The sequence below is a fragment of the Lepus europaeus genome, chromosome 12, assembly GCF_033115175.1.
Source record: "Lepus europaeus isolate LE1 chromosome 12, mLepTim1.pri, whole genome shotgun sequence".
NCBI classification, from domain to species: Eukaryota; Metazoa; Chordata; class Mammalia; order Lagomorpha; family Leporidae; genus Lepus; species Lepus europaeus.
In genome coordinates this window covers 24,895,481-24,917,955 of record NC_084838.1, presented here as the reverse complement: position 1 = coordinate 24,917,955, position 22,475 = coordinate 24,895,481, and the positions used below count along the sequence as shown (strand labels likewise).

At 45.5% G+C, this 22,475-nt stretch overlaps 1 protein-coding gene across 2 annotated transcripts in view; it reads right to left on the bottom strand.

The window, feature by feature from the left end:
• Positions 1–15,725, bottom strand: part of TMEM245 (transmembrane protein 245) — a 101,026-nt gene extending 85,301 nt beyond the window's left edge. For both annotated transcript variants that reach the window (XM_062207792.1, XM_062207793.1), the window contains exons 1-3: positions 15,108–15,725; positions 3,970–4,087; positions 2,455–2,556 (exon numbers count right to left, since the gene is read on the bottom strand). In XM_062207792.1, coding sequence (XP_062063776.1) covers positions 2,455–2,556; positions 3,970–4,087; positions 15,108–15,695 — 808 coding nt within the window. In that variant the 5' untranslated portion in view covers positions 15,696–15,725. The remainder of the gene's footprint in view (positions 1–2,454; positions 2,557–3,969; positions 4,088–15,107) is intronic.
• Between the last annotated feature and the right edge of the window lie 6,750 nt (positions 15,726–22,475).

Below are 22,475 nucleotides of genomic sequence, written 5' to 3'. Positions count from 1 at the left end.
ATCCAGGTCTCTGACATTGATGGCAAGAATCCAAATACTTGAATCATCACTTCCTGCCTTCCAGGTGAGCATATGTAGGAAGCTAGAACCAAAATAGGAGCCGATACTCAAATCCAGGTTCCGATATAGTACGTGTACATCCCAAGTAATGTCCCAACAATTGCATCAAACATCTACCCCTTGATTAACTAATTTCTGACTAGGGTGTCAAGAATATTCAGTGGAAAAAGGATAGTCTTTTCATCAACTAGTCCTCGGAAGAGTGGATATCCACATGCAAAAGACTGAAACTGGACCTGTACCTCACACCATATACAAAAATTAACAAAAAATAGATCAGTGGAGCCAGGCATTTGGTGGAGCAGCTGAGACATCCACAGTTCATGTTGTGAGTGCCTGGATCAAGTTCCAGCTCCTCCACTTCCAATCCAGCTTCTTGCTAATGCACATCCTGGGAGGCAGCAGATGGCGGCAAAGGTACTGGGTCCTTGAGGCCCATGTAGGAGATCCAGACTGTGTTCCAGGCTCCTGGCTTTGGCCTGACCTAGCCCTGCCTGTTGTGAGCATGTCCAGAATGAACCAGCAAACAGATGATCTGTCTCTTTCTCTCTGCCTTTGAAATAAAATGAAAATTTAAAAAAAAAAAGGATCAATGATTTAAATATAAAAGAAAACATACTTTTATGACCTTAGATTTGGCAATAGCTTCTTAGATATGAAGCTGAATGCATAAACAATAAAACTTTATAAGTTCTATGTGTCAGTTAAAAATAAGATAGACTTCATAAACATTAAAATTTTCTGCACATCAAAAGAGACTATCAGGAAAGTAAAAGGAAAATCCACAGAATGGGAGAAAATGCTTACAAATCATATCTGATAAGAGTCTATTATGCAGAGTATGTAAAACTCAATGTCAAAAGGGCAAACAACCTATTTTTTTTTTTACAAGGAAAAATAAAGAATTTGAGTAGACATTTCTCCAAAGATAAACAAATGACCAACAAGCACATAAGAAGGGTAATATCATTAGTCATTAGGGAAATGAAAATCAAAACCACAATGAGATACTACTTTCTACCCACTAGATTGGCCATTATCAAAACAAAAAAGGAAGGGGCCAGCGCTGTGGCATAGTAGGCTAAGCCTCCGCCTGCAGCACCAACACCCCATATGGGTGCTGGTACTAGTCCCAGCTGCTCCTCTTCCCATACAGCTCTCTGCTATGGCTTGGGAAAGCAGTAAAAGATGGCTCAAGTGCTTGGGCCCCTGCACCCGAGTGGAAGACCCAAAAAAAGCTCCCAGCTCCTGGCTTCGGATTGGCCTAGCTCCAGTCATTGTGGTCATTTGAGGAGTGAACCAGCAGATGGAAGACCTTTCTCTGTCTGTAACTCTGTCAAATAAATAAATAAAATCTTAAAAAAAAAAAGGAAAATAGTAAATGTTGGCAAGCATGTGGAGAAATTAGAATTTCATACATTGCTGGTGAGACTATAAAATGGTGCAGCTTCAAAACAGGTCAGCAGTTTACCAAAAAGTTAAATACAGAATTACTATATGACCCAGAAATTCCACTCCTAGGTAAACACAAAAAATAATACTGGAACTCAGTGTTCAAACAAATATACATGAATGTTCACAGTAGAGCACTATTTATGATAACCAAAAGGTAGAATGCCTCCTGCTATGATTTGAATGTGTCCCAATCCTCAATGCATATGCTAATTTGTGTTTGATGTAAGACTTAGGAGGGAATTAGGATCAGATGAGGTCATGAGGATAGGACCCCATGACAGCCTCTGTGGCTTTAAAGAGGAGGAGGAGAGGCTTGCTGTCACCCTGTGATGCCCTCCATCATGTTCTGATGCAGCAAGAAGGCCTTCATCAAATATGCCAAGCGGTCGCTGGCACCAAGCTCTTGGACTTCCCATCCTCCAGAACCATGAGCCAAATAAATATCTCAGTTATTTTGTTATGGAAACAGAAAATGGACTAGGAACCAAAATACCAGTCTCAGGTATGTTGCTATAGCAATAAAAACAGACTAAGACAAGTCCTAATGTCCATCAGCTGAGTAATGGAAAATATGGTCTATCCATACAAATATTAAGCAGTCATAAAAAGGAATGAAGTAGAGACATTCATCTCTCCTCTTGGAGAGATGAAAATGACTTGGAACCAGACAGAGGTGATGGAGGCACAGTGTTGCAAACATACAACATGCTATGTAAAAATTGTTCATGGTTCATTTTATGTGACATGAGTTATACTTCAATAAAAAATACAAAAAGTATAGTCTAACAACTTAAAATATTTTAAACAAATTTATTTTCTGTTCAGAAACCACCACAGGTCTTTAAACAGATTAACAGCTGTTGCACTGTAACATTTTTTATAAAGCAACTCTCCAAATTACTTCTACAAGTAACATTAACAGAATGCCCTATTTCTTACCAGAAGCCTCTTTTTCATTCTGCTTTTCATAGAGGGTGCCCACAGACATGAGGGAAACAATCATCAGGAAAACTGGAATTCTCCATGAGCCAGCCAGGGATGCTGCAAATTAGGAAGAACAGTTTCAGTGAAATAAAAACCTTCTAATTTTGTTTTTAAAAAAGACTCCACTTTGTAAACGGACACAAGGATTTGGTATGCTTGCTCACAAAGCCCAGCAAAAAAGGTAACTTCAGCTCAGGGTTTCCAGAGGAAAATCTGCCCCTGCCCCCACAGGTCCCTGTGTAAAAGGCCAGGAATGTGCCAGCCTATCTTTAATGAGCTTGTACTGCCTGAGGAATTGAAAATACAGAGTTTAAGAGACTATCCTAACTTCAAACCACCCATCTGACCCCAAGAAAGACCAGAATCAGGAGGGATCCTTGGTTCTCTGAAAATACCACAGGATGTGAATCCTCATGGTAGGAGAGAATGGCCCAAAAGCACCCAGCACCCCAGTGCACCCCACCTCATCTTAGCATATTAACAGGGCACCTCAACCATCAGCATTTCTCAGAGAGGCTCCAGGGCCACATAAGGTACCTGCCAGCCTCCCTCCTCTGCCTCCACCAAATCCAGAGAGAGGCTCAGCAGACAGCAGGGAGTCTTGTACATAAACCCCTCTGGCACTCCAACTCAACACAGTCAGAGAGCAACGTTTTTGTCCCACATCGGGTTCTGAACAGACATTTCCCAGCTGACTGCTGTTCATCTGATTGTTAACAAAATAAGGAGCTCTATCATAGGTACCCTATGGCTCTGGGCACCTGAATTTTGTTTTTAAATTAGAACTTGACATTTCCAATGACTGGAGATGACATTCCCAACCCTATGTATCATGCTGAAAAACCACTCAACAGCATCCTAGCAGCCACCCAGCTAATCGTGAATGGTTTTCCCTAACAGTGCACTTATGACTCCGAGCAGGGATTTGTCTTCCTGAAAAGTGCGCACCGCTGTGACAACTCCCATTCATGGTTACAGATCCGTCCAAACCACTGTTTCACAGGGCACCCCTTCCCGTATTAGAGGCAGACCTTCATATTTTACATCCTACTTACCTTGCCTCCTCCCAGGCCCTCCCGCCCCAGTCCCTTCCTCTTATCCCGAGTAAACATCTTTACTAGTTCCTGTAATTTCCTCACATGTGATTCTGAGCCCCTCTTATCCTCCTTGACTGGTTATCTATGTCCTCCTGTGGGCTGACACTCAGATATGACCATGACCATCAAGTATGCTCTTTTTAAGATACAGTTATTCTTAAAAGGCCTTTCTGAAAATAAATATATAATATATTGAAGAGACATTTTAAAACATCTCATTTTCATTAATATTAATGAAAAGTTACAGCACATTTCCTACAAATTATTTTCAACAATTTTAAAATATAACATATAATGCTAGAAAGAGTTCGCTTTCACACAGTCAGCCTCTGCTGACATTAAATTAGATTTAAAAAAAAAAAAAAGGACCCACCTAAATGAAAAAGCAATAGAATCCAGACAGGAATTGAAACTGCTCTCAAGTAGCGTTCAGTGCTTGCATTCCACTTGAATGAAACAGTCAACACATAGCCAACTACTAACGTCCAGATCTTAAATAAATGAAATATAGAAGACACAGTTTTAAAATATATCCACGTCAAGGTGAACACACAATTACACAAAATTTGCTAGCATCTGTACAGCAGGAGCACTCTGGAGGCAGCACAGAGATGAATGTTGGTGGTGCTGAAAGAATGGAGCCAGGTTCTCCTCCCGTTTAACTTAATTAAGTTTTGATGCAACTGGGTGTCTGAAATTTCACATAGTGACATTTAAATGTTTAACCAAGAACATAGAGTTTTAACAAACGCTAAAGTTCAAAACTCATCTTATGTACTAGAATACTTGAGATAAAATACTCAAAGTATAAGTCATAGACTTAAAAACTTAATTTTATGAAATCCCTAAAATTTTCTCTATTTAATGCTGAAAAGAGAAAACAAATTTCCACAAAGAATTAAGTGAGAAGATTCTATTCCAGCCTATGAAAGATGCTTGTTACTGTAAAAGGATGTTTTTAAAGCTAGAAAGGCACTGGCTGAAGTGTGACCATGCTGAAATAATCCAGGTAACAGATGGTGACAGCCTCATCCACAGCCACATGTACCAGTTGAAGAAACATGTCTCAGAAGAAAAAAAAAAGTAGAGAAGAGCAAGACAAAAAAAAAAAAAAGCCGATGCTGTGGCTCACTAGGCTAATCCTCCGCCTGCAGCTCCGGCACTCTGGGTTCTAGTCCTGGTCGGGGCGCCGGATTCTGTCCCAGTTGCTCCTCTTCCAGTCCAGCTCTCTGCTGTGGCCCGGGAGGGCAGTGGAGGATGGCCCTAGTGCTTGGGCCCTGCACCCACATGGGAGACCAGGAGGAAGCACCTGGCTCCTGGCTTAGGATCTGCGCAGCACGCCGGCCATAGGAGCCATTTGGGGGCTGAACCAACGGAAGGAAGACCTATCTCTCTCTCTCTCACTGTCTAACTCTGCCTGTCAAAAAAAAAAAAAAAAAAAAAAGGCTGATTTATTTGAAAGGCAGTTACGGAGAGAGAAGGAAATCTTCCATCCACACAGAGATCTATCTGCTGATTCACTCCCCCAATGGCAGCAATGACTGGGGTAGGCCAGGTCGAAGCCAGGATTTTAGAACTCCATTAGGTCTCCCATGTGGGTGGCAAGGACTCAAGGTTTTTGCTGCTTTCCAGGTGCATTAGCAAGGAGCCAACTGGAAGTGGAGCAGCTGGGACTCAAATGACACTCATAAGGGATGGCAGAGTTTCAGGCACTAGCTCCACAGCAGGACTTGAGAACAGATGTGACCAGGGACCCCTGGTCAGTTTCCCTACACTAAAGCTAAATGACCGGAGCACACAGGAAGTATCCAAAGAAGCCAGTGCAAGTTATACTGAAATTCAAACCAGCTCCGATGTCATTCTGATCATCTCTATCAATAAAGATAATACTTGGGTCTTAATCATTCAGACTGTATCTATCAATGAAAATAATATCTGGGTCTCAGAAACATTTACAGCTTCTGCCTAAGAACTCAGAGACCCCTAATAAATATTAATAGATTCTGAAACTTTCATAAAGAAGCTCATCAGAGTGCAATTTACAAAAGTGAAAAGGCCAACAACTGGGAAATTACGGATGATTCATGCAGCAAAACGTTCTACAACCATTATAATCTTTCTTAAAAAACCAAAACTATACGGTTTAAAAATCCCTAATATTGGGCCAATGTTGTGGCACTGCTGCTTAAGCTGCTGCTTGAGACACCGACATCACATAGAGGACCACTGGTTCATGTCCCAGCTGCTCCACTTACAAGCCAGCTCCCTACTCACGGCCTGGGAAAAGCAGTGGAAAATGGCCCAAGTGTTTGGGCCCCTGCACCCACGTGGGAGACCAGGATAAAGCTCCTGTCTTCAGCCTGGCTCAGCCCTGGCTGTTGTAGCCATTTGGGGAGTGAACCAGTAGATGGACGAGCTCTTTCTCTGTCTCCCCCTCTCTCTCTGTAACTCTTTCAAACAAATTTAAATAAAAAAAATTTTTTAAAGGCTAAATTGAGCTTTTACATTCAAAACTCAACTCCGGGGCCAGCCCTGTGGTACAGAGGTTAAAGCCTTGGCCTGAAGCACCAGCATCCCATATGGGCATCGGTTCTAGTCCCGGCTGCTCTTCTTCCAATCCAGCTCCCTGCTATGGCCTGGGAAAGGAGAAGATGGCCCAAGCCCTTGGGCCCCTGCACCCACATGGGAGACCAGAAAGAGGCTCCTGGTTCCTGACTTCAGATTGACTCAGCTCTGGCTGTTGCAGCCATTTGGGGAGTGAACCAGCGGATAGAAGACCTCTCTCACTGTCTCCACCTCTCTCTGTAACTCTTTCAAATAAATAAAAATAAGTCTTTTAAAAAAACTCAACTCCACACATGCAGGTGGGAAGAGAACAGTGAAGCAGCTTTTCCTCTAAGAGCCGGAGTACGACTGCTGTGAGTGCCTATTCATAAAGCACCCGGGAGAGTGAGGGTGTCAATGAAATCTGCACTACCAAGTCACATGAGCAGTAAAATTCAGCCAGGGGCAAGCGAAAGGAAATGACACGTACGAGACACAGCCCGGGGTAAAAACTGTTTGGCTTAGAAAAAAGGGGGTGATGGCATGATTTGACAGCTATCTTCAAACATTAAAATATGTCATCTGGGAGAAGTGTGACACTAGATTTTCTGTGGTTCTGAGGCAGAAATAATAGGTGGGAATTAGGAAGTACCACATTTCAACTCAGTATCAGGATGTTTTTCTAACAAATGATAAAAAATAGAATAAGCTACCACCACTAACGCTTCTGAGCCAACACCAACTCTTAAGTCAGAGACAACATGCAGGAAAGTCGTCTTCAGTGCAGATGATCAAGAGCATCACAAAGGGTTCACACTTTCAGACTGAGAAGTTTTTGTTTCTCATCTGAACCTGTAAGGAATTACTATCAGTTTCAAGAAAGTAGAAAAAGAGAGAAAGAGGGAGACTTTTTTTTTTTTTTAAGAAATCCATGATCTAAAAAGAAAGAAGTATGTATTTTCACCTAGAAAGCCTATTTCATTTTGGTTTAAGAGAAGTATTAGGGTAGGCATTTGGCCTAGCAGTTAACCCCACATCAGAATATTTGGGTTCAATGCGGGGCTGTGGCTCCTGATGCCAGCTTCCTTCCACTGCAGATTGTAGAAGGCAGCAGTGATGGCTTGGCTCAACTAACTGGGCTCCTGTCACCTACATGGGAAACCTCAACTGAGTTCCCAGCCTAGTCCCAGTCACTGCAGGCACCTAGGGAGTGAGCCAGAAGATAAATAATTTTTAAATTAAAAATAAACATAACTACTTATTAAATATATTCCCCAATTCTACTTTCAGGATATTTTATAGATATACAAATGTTCACTGTTATAGTTTACTTTACAAAAAAAAAAAAAAAAAAACCCTGACAACTGTCATTTTATAGGGAATTGTTTAAATATATCCAAAATAGATTCTTCAGACTTTTTTAAAAGGTGTGATGAATACCTATATTCAATGTCATACTGTAAATTTATGCATATATAAGCTTGTAATGGTGAAAATATATTCAACAAAAAATGTTTAAAAAACATTTCTGGATGGTTGGATTTCAAAGGGTAATTTCCTTCTTTATGATTTTTCACAAGTACTGAATTTTCTCCTAAGAGTAGATAATAGCCTTATAAACAGATAAGAAGTATTTTTAACTTCAAAAAATTATTTGGCTTCTATAGAGATTCTCGTCAATATTTTCAAGTGTTTCCTCAACATATTTACAGAAGTATTATTAGTTTAGAAGTTATGGCCAAAACCAAATAAATTTCTTTAAAAAATTTTGAAAACAAAAAAGTATGGTCATTTATAAAAACACTTTAGAGTTGACATTAACTAAACTATTATGATGATACAATTACCAATGGCTAAAAACCTTTATCAGAGTATTCTAACACAAATTCAGAGCAAAGAAAATCTGTTAGGAACACTCTCTAAATGGCATCCAGGGAGAAAAGTATTTAAACTCTAGCCATATTAAAAAGGAAGAAGTAATCAAAATATCTACAATATGACTGTAAGTCAAAGAGCAACATGCACAATTATAGTATGCTATTCTATTTTTGTTTTAAAGAGACAAAAAGTGTACTTCACAAAGACACAAAGAAACACAAGGTGATACATCAGTTACTAATAGTAACACCTCTAAAGCAGGCATAATGTCAGGAAAAAGGAACATTCCCTTTCACCACGCAAACTTCCAAGCTGCTAAAACTGCTTTTTTTTTTTTTTTTTTTTTTTTTTGACAGGCAGAGTGGACAGTGAGAGAGAGAGACAGAGAGAAAGGTCTTCCTTTTGCCGTTGGTTCACCCTCCAATGGCCGCCGCGGTAGCGCGCTGCGGCCGGCGCACCGCGCTGTTCTGATGGCAGGAGCCAGGTGCTTCTCCTGGTCTCCCATGGGGTGCAGGGCCCTAGCACTTGGGCCATCCTCCACTGCACTCCCTGGCTTTTTTACATAACAAACGTGCTTTACTTGAGTCAACTTTTTGAGTTTTTTATTCTTAAACCTTCACTAACATCTCTAAGCAAACCTGTTCATGTGTGAATTCTCTTCCAGGCATATACCAATGTGCCAAGGTTATTGGTAAAAGGGCATTTTCCTCAAACTTACCATCTCCAATACAATGTGTCCTTTTCAAAATCTGCATTCCATCGTCATTTTAAAGCACCAATGTGCTAGATAAGACTGCAGAAAGCTTGGCAACATTGATTTAGCACAAGGACAGCAAACTAACAGATGAATCACATTTTTCTTTCATTTGACAGGAATATAGTACACTTTTCTGGTTAAACAAATTAAATACACAAAACTGAAGTACACACTCTGCCTTGTAGACTGTGTCTCTGTGTTATTAGTCATCACTGGGCATCACCTGGAAAAACAAGTCTTTTCCAGAGAGAATAAATGACTACTTCCTCCCAAGTTATAGGACCACAGCCCTAATCACAGCTCCAACCAGCAACTGCTTCAGGTACTTCGTTCCCCTTTAAAACAGCTTCACTCCAATCTGGAAACTGTTCTCTTTGTCATATGCCAAGAATTTTTATAATCAAAGTCCTTAACTGCAAAAGAACTAAGCTCTGGGAACCTTCATCTTCACTGTAGCCAGGCAAGCAGAAACAAATCTAAAAAGGGCTTAGAAGTGGAATCAAGTAGATCTGAAAGACGACTAATGTGTACTTCTTAAAGGGCCTCTTGTGATCCACAACACAGAACATCAAGGAAACAGGAATCATCCCAAAGGCAGCCCTTCACTTCCCACAACTGGGCTGAAGTGGCCCAGAGTTGAGTCCTGACCTGTTCAAGGTCACAAAGCAAATTACTCACACAGCCATTTAGAACCTGAGGGCTGGGGCTGGCGCTGTGGCATAGGATAAGCTTTCACTTGTGGCACCAGCATCCTATATGGGCGCCAGTTCACGTCCTGGCTGCTCCACTTTCGATCCAGCTCCCTGCTAATGTGCCTGGGAAAGCAGCAGAAGATGGCCCACATGCTTGGGCTGCTGCACCTGTGTGGGAGACCCAGAAGTGCCGGGCTTCAGATCAGCCCAGCTCTGGCCGTTGTAGCCATCTGGGGAGTGTACCAGCGTAACCCTCTTTGTCTCTCCCTCTGTCTGTAAGTCTGCCTCTCAAATAAATAAAACCTTGGGGCCGGTGCTGTGGCGCAGGGGGTTAAAGCCCTGGTGTGAAGCGCCAGCATCCCATATGGGCGCTGGTTCGAGAACCCGCTGCTCCACTTCTGATCCAGCTCTCTGCTATGGCCTGGGAAAGCAGAAGATGGCCCAAGTCCTTGGGCCCCTGCACCCGCATGGAAGACTCGGAAGAAGCTCCTGGCTTCGGATCAGCGCAGCTCCAGCCGTTGTGGCCATCTGGGGAGTGAACCAACAGATGGAAGACCTCTCTCTCTGTCTCTACCTCTCTCTATGACTCTTTCAAATAAATAAAATAAAATCTCTTTTAAAAAGTAAATAACACCTTAAAATAATAATAATAATTTTAAAAACTAAGATCTTCTGTTCTTTCAGCCGCTATTTTTCCTACCTTGTGCTTTTTTACAAAAATGGAAACAATGGGTTCAGAGGACATGGAGAAAACAGATCTGCTACTACTGCAAAAACTGTTAATGATGAACAAGAAGGCTGGGTGCTTCCTAGGAGAAAGATGGTGGAGTAGAGGAAGCCATTTGCTTTTCAGATTTAGCTTGCACAATCCTACACTACAGAGACATGCCAAGGACAGAGTCACATGGGAGCCTGTTGCAACAGTTGATTTTTAAAAGCATTCTGAAATCAACTACTAAGTCAGTAAAATGTTTTAATATATTTGAAAGTTGAAAAAGAATTAGAGATTTTTAGTCTTCCACTTGTAAGCAGGATGGAGTATTTTAGGAGACAGGAGTGGAAGGAAAGAGCTAGAAGACTGAAGCAACACAAAAGTAACAAAAAGAACTGAACTGGAAAGATAAACTGGCAAAAAGGAAAACACGGGTCCTAGGGACGGCACAGTGGAAAACTGGACAGGACCCGGAAAATGGCACAGCAGTTTAACAGAGCCGTCAGGAGATGACTGAGGTTTCCAGATGACCAGGGTCCAGGGGTCTCTAAGGGAATACCCGTGATTTGTTCAATCCTAATAGTCTTCTATTATTTTCCTAAAACTATAATCAATTTGTATTTTTTTAAAGAATTTTTTTTTATTTGAAAGTCAGAGTTACACAGAGAGAGGAGAGGCAAAGAGAGAGAGATCTTCCATCTACAGCCGGGACTAAACCAGCGTCCATATTGGATGCAGGTGGCAGTTTTACCTGCTAAGCCACAGTGCCCACCCCATGTATTTTTTTTTTTTTAAGAGGCAGAGAGAGGAAGGTCTTCCATCCACTCACTGGTTCACTCCCCAAATGGCCACAAAAGCTGGAGCTGGGCTGATCCAAAGCCAGGAGCCAGGAGCTTCCTCCGGATCGCCCATGCACGGGCCCAAGGACTTGGGCCATCTTCTACTGCTTTCCCAGGCCACAGCAGAGAATGGATAGGAAGTGGAGCATCTGGGATTCAAACCAGCGCCCATATGGGATGCCACAGTGCTGACCCTCAATTTGTATGTTTTAAATGTAACAATTTAAACACAATGTATTAGGAGAAAATTTTAATACCTTCATTGCATGTTGTTCTGCAGAGTTTTAATGACTGCTGTCTATTGACTGCCACTTGCTGACAGGACCAGCAGATCAACCTCTAAGTTAGTTTGACACATAAAATCCCCCGCTCCTACCTCACAGGATTGTTGTGAGGACAAAATGACACCCATGGAAACACTGAATCCAATGTCTGCACATAGTACCAAAAGTTGTATCTTAAACACAGGAATTGTCAGCTCATCAAAACATAGATTTGCTTACATGTTTTCTGCCTGGCTCATCCATACCTCTCTTCAACAGCAGGCTCAAAGTTATCTAGAAAGCATAAAGGCCGCTGTTTTGTAAAGGCAGCCCTGCCTTTGTGATCTTGGGCTCACAAAACCACACAGCTGTGTGTGTCCTATGAGATAAAGTTTCAGGGTGGGCCTCCTGCCAGTCACATGACCACCTTTCACTTTATGTCAGGCCTTCATCAGCACTTCTGGCTGAGAGGTGAGGGAGGACTCCCTGCTTCCCACTCACAGCTCACCCTGATCCCACCACCCCCGTTTCAGCAGGTAAAACTCGCAACTGAGATCAACTGGAGACACCACTCCTTCAAATGTGGTCCTCCTACCACTCCATACTGGTTTTTTTTTTCGGTTTGTTTTTTGATTTTTAAAGATTTATTTCATTTATTTGAGAGTTACAGAGAGAGGTAGAGACAGAGAGAGAGGTCTTCCATCTGTTGGTTCACTCCCCAGATGGCCACAATGGCTGGAGCTGTACTGATCTGAAGCCAGGAACCAGGAGCCGCCTCCAGGTCCCCACGTGGGTGCAGGGGCCCAAGGACTTGGGCCATCTTCTACTGCTTTCCCAGGCCATAGCAGAGAGCTGGATCGGAAGAGAAGCAGTCGGATCTCGAATCGGTGCCCATATGGGATGCTGGCGCTTCAGGCCAGGGCTTTAACCCACTGCGCCACAGCGCTGGCCCCCGTACTCAGTTTTAGTTAATGCATGCTGCTGTCTCTTCTATCACAGGTTCTTAGGGTTTTTGTTTTTTTTGTTTTTTTTGTTTTTTTTTTTGACAGGCAGAGTGGACAGTTAAAGAGAGAGAGACAGAGAGAAAGGTCTTCCTTTTTGCCGTTGGTTCACCCTCCAATGGCCACTGCGGCCGGCGCATCTCGCTGATCCAAAGCCAGGAGCCAGGTGCTTCTCCTGGTCTCCCATGCGGGTGCAGGGCCCAAGCACTTGGGCCATCCCCCACTGCACTCCTGGGCCACAGCAGAGAGCTGGCCTGGAAGAGGGGAGACCGGGGCAGAATCCGGCGCCCCGACCGGGACTAGAACCTGGCTTGCTGGCACCGCAAGGCAGAGGATCAGCCTATTGAGCCGCGGCGCCGGCCAATTTTTTTGTCTTTCAATGCTCTTCTCTTCTTCCTCTCTCCCATCAGTTCAGCCACACAGCTTAGTTCCAAGCCTTTCCAAAAATCATTCATTGGCTTAACCTTTCTCTTCCTACCCCCAAGCTTACTTCATTTCCACTTACCCACAACCCATGCAAGTAAGACATAAAGATGAGGGTTTATCTACACTAAGATATTCAAAGATATATCCCCTAGATGAGAACACTTCACAAATACTCAACTCCTCAACTCTGTCCATTGATTATCCAATGAGAGCCTGGCATCCACTAATCATGCCAATTTACCCATGCACTCAACTTCTCTCTCTAGTATGGAAATATATTATTCCTATACGGAGACTTTTCTTGTGTAACTTCCTAGTCTGATGGATATATCACTTGGGCAGTATCAACAGTCAAAAATGTCAGCAGAGTTAAGTCACCACCTGGTTGACCCACATCCCACATGGAGAACCTGGTTTGAGTCCTGGTGCTGCTGCCAACACAGCTTCCTGCTAAAGTGCATTCTAGGGAGCAGCAGGTAATGGTCTGAGCCCTTGGGTCCCTGACACCCACATAGGAGACCCAGATAGTTTGTTTGGCCCACCCCTGGCTGTTCTGGTCACTTGGGGGGGGGGGGGTAAACTGATGGAAGATCTCTCTCCATCTGTCTGTTCGAAATAAAGTGAAAATAAAGTTTTTAAAAATCTTCTTTCAGGGCCAGCGCTGTGGCTCAGTGGGTTAACACCCTAGCCTGAAGCACCCGCATCCCATATGGATGCTGGTTCTAGTCCCGGCTGCTCCACTTCTGATTCTCTGCTATGGCCTGAGAAACCAGTAGAAGATGGCCCAAGTCTTTGGGCCCTTGTGCATGGGAGACCCAGAAGAAGCTCCTGGTTCCTGGCTTTGGAATGGCGCAGCTCTGGCAATTGAGGCCAATTGGGGAGTGAACCATTGGATGGAAGACCTCTCTCTCTCTCTGCCTCTCCTCTCTCTGTAACTCTGACTTTCAAATAAATAAATAAATCTTAAAAAAAAAAAAAAAACCTTCTCCCTATCTTTTTTTTAAAATTAGCAGATTCTATAATTGTGTCTGACTTTGCAAGACAGAGTATGTTGAGGATAAGAATTAAGTCAGAGCAGTCCTTATATTTCTTAACAGCTCATAGTGTTCCACCCTCTGCGTAAGTCATTCAACGCATTCAACTGAATTGTGAAATAAGGTGAAAGAGCATTGAACTGTGCCTCCACACAAGTGAACCACAGATGTGTTCAGGAGCTCTGTGACTGAGACAATCACATTTCCTGTGCCTGTGGCATGTCCATCGCCACTGGAACATGCTCACATAGGATTACATGCATCCTGAAGACAGGCCCTGCATCTGACTCCTCTTGTTAATCCCTCACAAAGCCCAGGACCTAACAAAAATCTCACGTTTTAACTCCCAAGAGATGGTTCCAGCAAGAAAGAAGACAAGTCTGGGATCACTCATCATTCTACCAATGACCTCAGGCAAGTCAAAACCCTGGTAACAGATAAGGAGCATTATTGCAACTAAATGATGTCAAAGTTCACTGAACTGACTTCAATGGACAAAGGGAGTGAATCAAAAGTGTTCTCAAATGGTACTTGTTACTGATCACTAAGCATTCTCATGCATCAAATATTCATGTTTTTAACACTACCCGGTTAAATATGTGACTAAATAAATGGTCTACAATACAGTCTGCCATTAGATTATCTCTGAATTTCTTCCTTTTCTAAAGCTCCTTGATTTTTCTAAGGATAAGTGCAGGGTAATCCAAGCAGCACAAATGTACCTCTTCCCCCAGTCTGTTCCAGGAATCCAGGCGGGAAGCCACAAGGGTCCCGAGAAGTGTGGGGATAGAGGCCCCAGCACTCAACACCCAGAGGGGGGCGGGGAGGCTATAACGAAATCACCAGGGCCGGGAGGCTGCAAGAATGCTGTTTCGGAACCTGATGGCCTCGATCAGGCCCTAGCCTGTCCACAGGATGGCAAAGTGGACTAGAGTCTCTAAGAGTCTTCCAGCTCCAGCCTCCAACTGTGCAAAACTGACCGTCGCGGAGCAAGCGCTCCCTCTCCGATCGGGAGTAAAACCAAGCCCCTAACCCGGCCGGCTCCGGACCCGCTCCTGGGAAAGTGGAACAGCTACACTCAACGGGGGCCCCAGCCCCCAGACAGGGCTCCTGAACACGGATGGGGGCGGAGCGGGAGCAGCAGTGCTGTTTCGAATCACTCGCGCCCTCTCTTTGGAAGGAAGTGCTCCAGATTCCTACGGCGTGGGAAGGCAGGCGGAGACGGACGCTCAGCACAGCACAGGGGTGGACCTTCGGTCGCCCCCGCACGGCGACGAGGACCCGCGGGGCTGCACCGCAGCGAGCCAGGGGTGCGGGGCACGGGACGGCGCGCTCGCTGGGGCCCCCGGCCCGCCGCTCACTCACCCACAGGCTGCTGAAGTAGTCCAGCCCGCGGCAGATGAGCGCGCCCGCGTGCGCCAGCAGCACCTGCACGCCCAGGTAGCTGCCGAGGCAGTAGAGGCCGTACAGCAGCGGGCCGCCGGCGCCCAGCAGCAGCAGCAGGCGGCGGCGGCGCAGCGCCTGCTCGCCCAGGGCCTCGACCCCGTAGTCGGCGAAGCAGAGCGGCAGCAGCAGCGCGGCCAGCACGATGGGCGTGTGCGCGCGGTGCAGCCGCTGCAGCCAGTGGCGGCCCAGGCGCGTCAGCGAGCTCTTGAAGGGGTGCAGGAAGGTGCCGCACAGCACGGCCCACAGCAGCGGCCGCAGGAAGGCCTCGAGGATGAAGTAGACCAGCACGGCCGCGCCGCAGCACAGGCACACGAACAGCACGGCTCCCGTGTTGTAGAAGGCCTGCTTGATGGGCTTGTCGAAGCGCAGCGCCAGCGCCGCCGTCCGCGGAGTTTCCCCGCCGCCGCCGCCGCCCGGTCCCACCCCGCGCGGGACCCGCGGCGCCTGCTCCGGGGAGCCCCGCGGGCTGGGCGCCTCGGCAGGGCCGCCGCCACTGCGATCAGCCATCTCCCTTTTGCCGCGGCCGCCGCGAGGCGGTACTGGAACTGGCCGGGAGCATGGGTGGAAGGCGGAGGGGGTGGTGGCGGCGCGCGGCCTTGTGGGGGTTGTAGTTCTTTGCGGGGCACTGAGCACGCACGTGACCTTCGGAAAACTACAGTTCCCAAGGGGCACTGGGGGGAGCTCCTCCGCCCTAGAGAATCCTTAGTCCTTTGGGCCCTTAGGGTCCAGGTAACAAGTTTCCGGAGATTAAAAAAAAAGAAAAGAAAAAAGCTCCCTTCACTCATTGGTTAGTGTCAACCTTCCAGGAGGCGGGAACCCAAAGAGGCGCTGCTTTCAGAGATTGGAAATCCCAGCGAGGCGTTAGAATCCCCGGGAGAGCGCGTTTGTGAGAGGCCGATGGGGAATTCTATTCACGGATTTCATAAACGTGTAAATATTTGCAGTTTACTTGGGGATTTTTTAAACAGCGATTACCGTATGGTAGGCTCTGTTCTTAAGTGGCTCACTCCTATTAACTCATTTAATCCTTAGAACAACCCGCTAAGGTATCGTTATTTTCCTCATTTTACCAACAGGAAAGCTGACGCGGAGAGATGTGAGCACCTGGTCACGTAACCGCCAAGTGGCAGAATTGGAAGTCAAGGAGTCTGCACCCTTCACCTACAACACTAACTGCTCTGCCTGGGGAATCTTTGGGCATGTTTTGTTTTGCTTTATTTAAGCGACTCAGAGGACTGTAGAAAGCTGTTTGTTTTTTGTTTTTTTTTTTAAGATATATTTATTTACTCACTTGAAAGAGTTACACAGAGAAAGAAGGAGAGGCAGAGAGAGAGAGAGAGAGAGAGGTCCTCCATCCACTGGTTCATTCCCCAGATGGTTGTAATGCTCAGAGCTGTGCTGATCTGAAGCCAGGAGCCAGGAGCTTCTTCCAGGTCTCCCACCCAGGTGCAGGGGCCCAAGGACCTGGGCCATCTTCTGCTTTCCCAGGCCATAGGAGAGAACTGGACTCAAACTGCTTTACCTGCTACACCACAGTACTGGCCCCTGTAAAAAGCTGTTGGCAATTATTTGTGCAGGCAATCTAAACTCTTTTTTTTTTTAATTATTTATTTGAAAGGCAGAGTTACAGAGAGTCGGTGGGGGTGGGGGGGTGTCTTCCATCCACTGGTTAACTCCCAAAATGGCCACACAGTGGAGCTGGGCCAATCCAGAGCCAAGGGCCCTACACCAGTGTCTTGTTTGGTTTTTGAAACCTGGTGTCAGGTCAGTTGAATCCTGAACCTCCAATTTTCCCTCTGTCACATGGGAAAGATAATAATAGAAGTCCCTGTCTCAGATTTATGAAAAAGTAGCAGCTCTGGGCCGCACAGGGTGCTTCTGTTCTCTTGGGAAAGTCCTGAGATATAACCATAAAACACTGTAAACAGCCTTTTTATTTAAAAAAAAAAAAATCAAGAAAGAGGCAGACATTGTGGTAGAGCAGGTTAAGCCACAGTTTGGGACACCCGCATCCCCTATCAGAATGCCTAGGACCTAATCCCACCTCTACTTTAATCAAGATTCCTCAAATGCACCTGGGAGGCAGCAGATGCTGACCCAAGAACTTGGGTCCCTGACACCCATGCGGGAGACCCAGATGGAGTTCCTGACTCCTGGCTTTGACGTGGCCTAGCCCTGGCTGTTGCTGTCAGTTGGGGAGTGAACTAGCAGATGGAAGATTATCTCTCTCACTCTCTCTCTCTGTGACTTGTCTTTCTCATACATAAACATATTTAAGAAAGAAAGAAAGAATTTTGAGGGAGCATTTGGTCTAGTGGTTAAGAGGCCCACATCCCACACCAGAGTACCTGGATTCATTCCTGCTCCAGTTCCTGACTCCAGCTTCCTGCCAGTGTGGACCCGGGGAGGCAGCAGGTGATGGCTCAAGTAATCAGATTCCTGCCACCCATGTGGGAGACCTGGATTGGGTTCCCAGCCCCCAGTTTTGGCACTGGCCTCTGTGGGCATTTGGGAAGTAAACCAGCAGATGGGAGCTCTTTCTCTCTCTGCCACTCAAATTTTTTTTTTTTTTAAGAGGGGCCAGCACTGTGGCATAGTGGGTAAAGATGCCACCTGCAGTACTGGCATCCCATATGGGCGCCGGTTCAAGTCTGTCTGCTCCACTTCTGATCCAGCTCTCTGCTATGGCCTGGGAAACCAGTAGATGGCCCAAGTCCTTGGGCCCCTGTACCCATGTGGGAGACCCTAAAGAAGCTCCTGGCTCCTGGCTTTGGATTGGCGCAGCTCTGGCTGTTTTGGCCAATTAGGGGGTAAACCAAAGGATGGAAGACCTCTCTCTCTCTGTATGTAACTCTTTCGAACAAATAAAATCTTTAAAAATAAAAAGAAAGATTGAAATATTAGGTATTATATATATGACTGCTTCAAATCCTGTAAGTCATCTCTCTTAGTTTCAACAGGTCTTCATATTAATTTCAACATAATTTTTTTTTAAGATTTATTTATTTGAAAGGCAGAGTTACAGAGAGGCCAAAGCTGAGGCTGAGAGAGAGAGAGAGAGAGAGAGAGAGAGAGAAGTCTTCCATCCACTGACACTCCCTAGATGACCGCACAACCAGAGCTGCACTGATCCAAAGCCAGGAGCTTTTTCTGGGCGAGCAGGAGCCCAGGGACTTGGGCCATCCTCTACTGCTTTCCCAGGCTACAGCAGAGGCTGGATAGGAAGTGGAGCAGCCTAGACTCAAATCGGCACCCATATGGGATGCCTGCACTGCAGGCAGAGGCTTTACCCGCTGCGCCACAGCGCTGGCCCCCAAAACTTTTGGTTTTTTTCTAAAGTTAACAAGATGGTGGATACAATTAGCCACAGTTTTCAGATGAAGAAACTACAGCTAAGACTGGGAGATAAAGGAAATAAATGAAGTAAAGGAAAACTTAATTCCTTTCTATCTCTTTTAGTGGTGTCAGGTTAAAGTTGTTCAGGTGGTCTTTGGATTTTGAATCTTTAAATATTTTGCTTCTGTTGTTCCTACATTTTTCTTTGCTTTTTTTTTTTTAATTTATTTTAAATATTTGAGAGGCAGAGTCACAGAGAGAGAGAAAGAGGGAGAAGCAGAGAGAGAGAGAGATCTTCCATTTACCGGTTCATTCCCCAAATGTCACAAGGGCCCATGATGGGCCAGACAGAAGCCAGGAGCCCAGAGCTTCTTCCGGGCCTCCCATGTGGGTGCAGGTGCCCAACCACTTGTGCCATCTTCCCTGCGTATCAGCTTTCCCAGGAGCATCAACAGGGATGCTGGATTGGAAGTGGAGTTGCTGGGACTCAAATCAGTGCCAATATGGCATGCCGGCTTTACTGCACACCACAACACAGCTTCCTTTCCCTTGCTTCTTCACCACTTTGTTCAGGTCTTCTGGGGTCATGATGACAAATTAGGGTCACATTTGCTTTAGTGTCCATTTTATACTTACTCGAGCTCCCTTTTATATAATGAGACCTCAGCCTCCTTCCCCAAAAGTCTTCAGTCATTTCTAGAGTGCATCAGAAAGGTGGATAGAGTTCTAAGCACCTGTCTCTTTAAAAAAAAATCTATTTATTTTTATTATTTGAAAGGCAGAGTTACATAGAGAGAGAAAGAGGCAGGGGGAAGGAGGGAGAGAGAGAGAGAGAGAGAGAGAGAGAGAGATCTTCCATCTGCTGGTTCACTCCCCAAAAGGCTGCAAAGGCCAGAGCTGAGCCAATCCAAAGCCAGGAGCTAGGAGCTTCTCCTGGGTCTCTCATGGGTCCAAGGACCTGGACATCTGCTGTTTTCTCAGGTGCATTAGTAAGGAGCTGGATTGTAAATGGAACAGCCGGGACTTGAACCAGTGCCCATAGGGGGTGCCGGTACCACAAGCAGCAGCTGTACCCACTACATCACAGCGCTGACCCCTATGCATCATTTTTTAGTTCAGTCTGTTATCTGGGACATGTGACTCCCACTGACAGCACAGGTCACACCAGTTCACTGAGTTGAGTGTAGCATTTTCTGCCCATCTGGTCTGTGCATCTGCAGCTAACCTTCCATTTTTGCCACATCTCCAGGATAATTTACCAGTTAGTGAAACGGTTCAGTGAAGAGATTATCTGAGTCAACAAACCCAGTTGAGACCAAGGTACCCAGAGAAGGGACAAATGAATAAAAATAAACATAGAGATCTATATAAATCTTTTAAGTCTGTAACCAAGGCAGCTTCCCCATCCGCTGCTAGGATGGGAGGCTGAACTTTGTGAGAAACAATTGTGCCAAAAGCCAGGAGTGCCTGTCCAGAAAGCTTATGTCCTTGCTAGTGGCTTCCCATCTTCACGGGAGTGATTTACATTTTTCTGGAATAGTTTAAGATTGCAAAGTCAGGGCCGGCGCTGTGGCTTAACAGGCTAATCCTCCGCCTTGCGGCGCTGGCACACCAGGTTCTAGTCCCGGTTGGGGCGCCGGATTCTATCCCAGTTGCCCCTCTTCCAGGCCAGCTCTCTGCTATGGCCCGGGAAGGCAGTGGAGGATGGCCCAGGTCCTTGGGCCCTGCGCCCGCATGGGAGACCAGGAGAAGCACCTGGCTCCTGGCTTCGGATCAGTGCGATGAGCCAGCTGCAGTGGCCATTGGAGGGTGAACCAACAGCAAAAAGGAAGACCTTTCTCTCTGTCTCTCTCTCACTATCCACTCTGTCAAAAAAAAAAAAAAAAAAAAGATTGCAAAGTCAGAATTAGAAATTCATAGCCCATCCCTTCCCTGGCTCTGCTCACACCTATGGCTGAAACCACCCAAGCCACAAATAATCAGCCTTTTGCTGCAAATCTGAGCAAGACTGAGCAACAGAAGACGATGGCTGCCTTTCAATTGCCCAGATCCTTCCCTATTTACTTGGAAACAAACTATCCTTATTTATAGATCAAATCCTGCTGGTCCTGAATCCTAAGTGTCCCATTTGTGCACTCTCTTTGTGCTACCCTGATGTCACCTCAGCCTCTAACTAGTCTCTCTGGCCACCCTCTTGCTACACTGTAATCAATTACATTTTAGCCAGCGTGATCTTCCTAAAATACAAGCTGCTCCCTTCCCTTCCCAAACCCCCTTATCCTATGGGAAGGTGGTTAAATTCTTCATTACGATTTTCAAGGTCGCCTGTGATCAGCTTCCATGTACCCCCTACCTCACCTCTCCCAACTCCCCGCCTCATCCTTTATCTTCTAGCCCCATGGTGGAACCATGAATGGCCCCCAAGATATCTGGCCCACATCCTTGGAGCCTGTGAAGTGTGTTTCCTTACATGGCAAAAGGCACTTTGCAGGTGTGATTACATTGGGATCCTGAGATGTGGAGAGTATCTTGGATTATAAAGATGGGCCCTAAATATAATCACAAGTACAGAAGATCCCTGATTCAGTGATTATTCAACTTTACGATGATGTGACAATGATATGTGTTTGACAGAAACCAAACTTCAAATTTTGGCCTTTTCCAGGCCCCATACTTTCTCTCCTGCTGGACAGTGGCAGTGAGCCCTAGCTCCCAGTAGGTCATGTGATCATGGGAATAAACAATGGATACTCTAGTGAGCTGTGTTGCCAGTGTTTTTTAGATGCAGGTATTCAATGCATTACCTGATGGTCAACGCTGTATTATAAAATGGGCTTTGTGTTAAATATGCTGCCCAACTATAAGCTAATATAAATATTCTGAGCATATTTAAGATAGGCCAGGCTAAGCTATGATATGTGGTGGGTTAGAGGGATTAAATGCATTTATGACATGATATTTTCAACGGATGAAGGGTTTATCAGGATGTAACACTATCATACATCGACGAACATCTTTATCTTTATGAAAGGGAGTGAGGAAGGGAGATTAGACTACAGAAGAGGAGAAGCTGGCTCACCCTGGAGGCAGAGTGATAAGCCCACAAGCTAGGGACTATGACAGTTACCAGAAGCTGGAAGAGGTGAGGCACAGGTCCTGCCTGTCTCCTGGAGCCTCCAGACGGAAGGAGCCCTGCCAACACTTTGATTTTAGCTCTCTAAGATTCCGTTCCAACTTTGGTCTCTAGAACTCTAAGAGAACATATTTCCGTTGTTGTCAACCAAGAAATTTGTTGCAGGAGCAAAAGAAAACTCACACAAGCACCATCAAATGCCAGTATCTCCAGAACACATCCTACTGGCCTTTCCTGCAAGGTAGCTCTCTCCTTCCTTGGCAATGTCTCTCCATGTCCTGGTTTACTCCAACCCCTTTGTCTTAGTTCAGGCTGCTATTACCAACGACAATAGACTGGGTAATGTAAGCAACAGAAATTTACTTCTCACAGTTCTGGAGGCTGGAGGTCTGAGATTAGGGTACCAGCATGGTCAGATTCTAGGTCCAAAGATGACCGGCTTCTTGCTGTGTCCTTGGAAAAGGAAGCAAGCTCTCTCCTGTCTCCTCTTGTAAGGGCACTAATCCCACCATCAGGGCTCCACACTCGTGAACTCATCACCTCCTGAGTTAGATTTTCATCACTAAAACAAAACATCCGGAGTAAGATCCTAATGAAGAAAAGTTTTACTTTGGCACATAGTTTTGGAGGTTCATAGTCCAAGATGGTGCAGGCCCCCTGATTTGGGTGTCTAGAGAGGCTAGAGGATGGCACTAGCAAAGAGTGTGTATAGGAATGATCACACAGTGAGCTAGGGAGCAGAGAGGCTAGGCCAAACTTGGCTTTATAACCAGCCCTCTCATAAAAGCCATGTTGGACCCAATGATCTAAAGATCTCG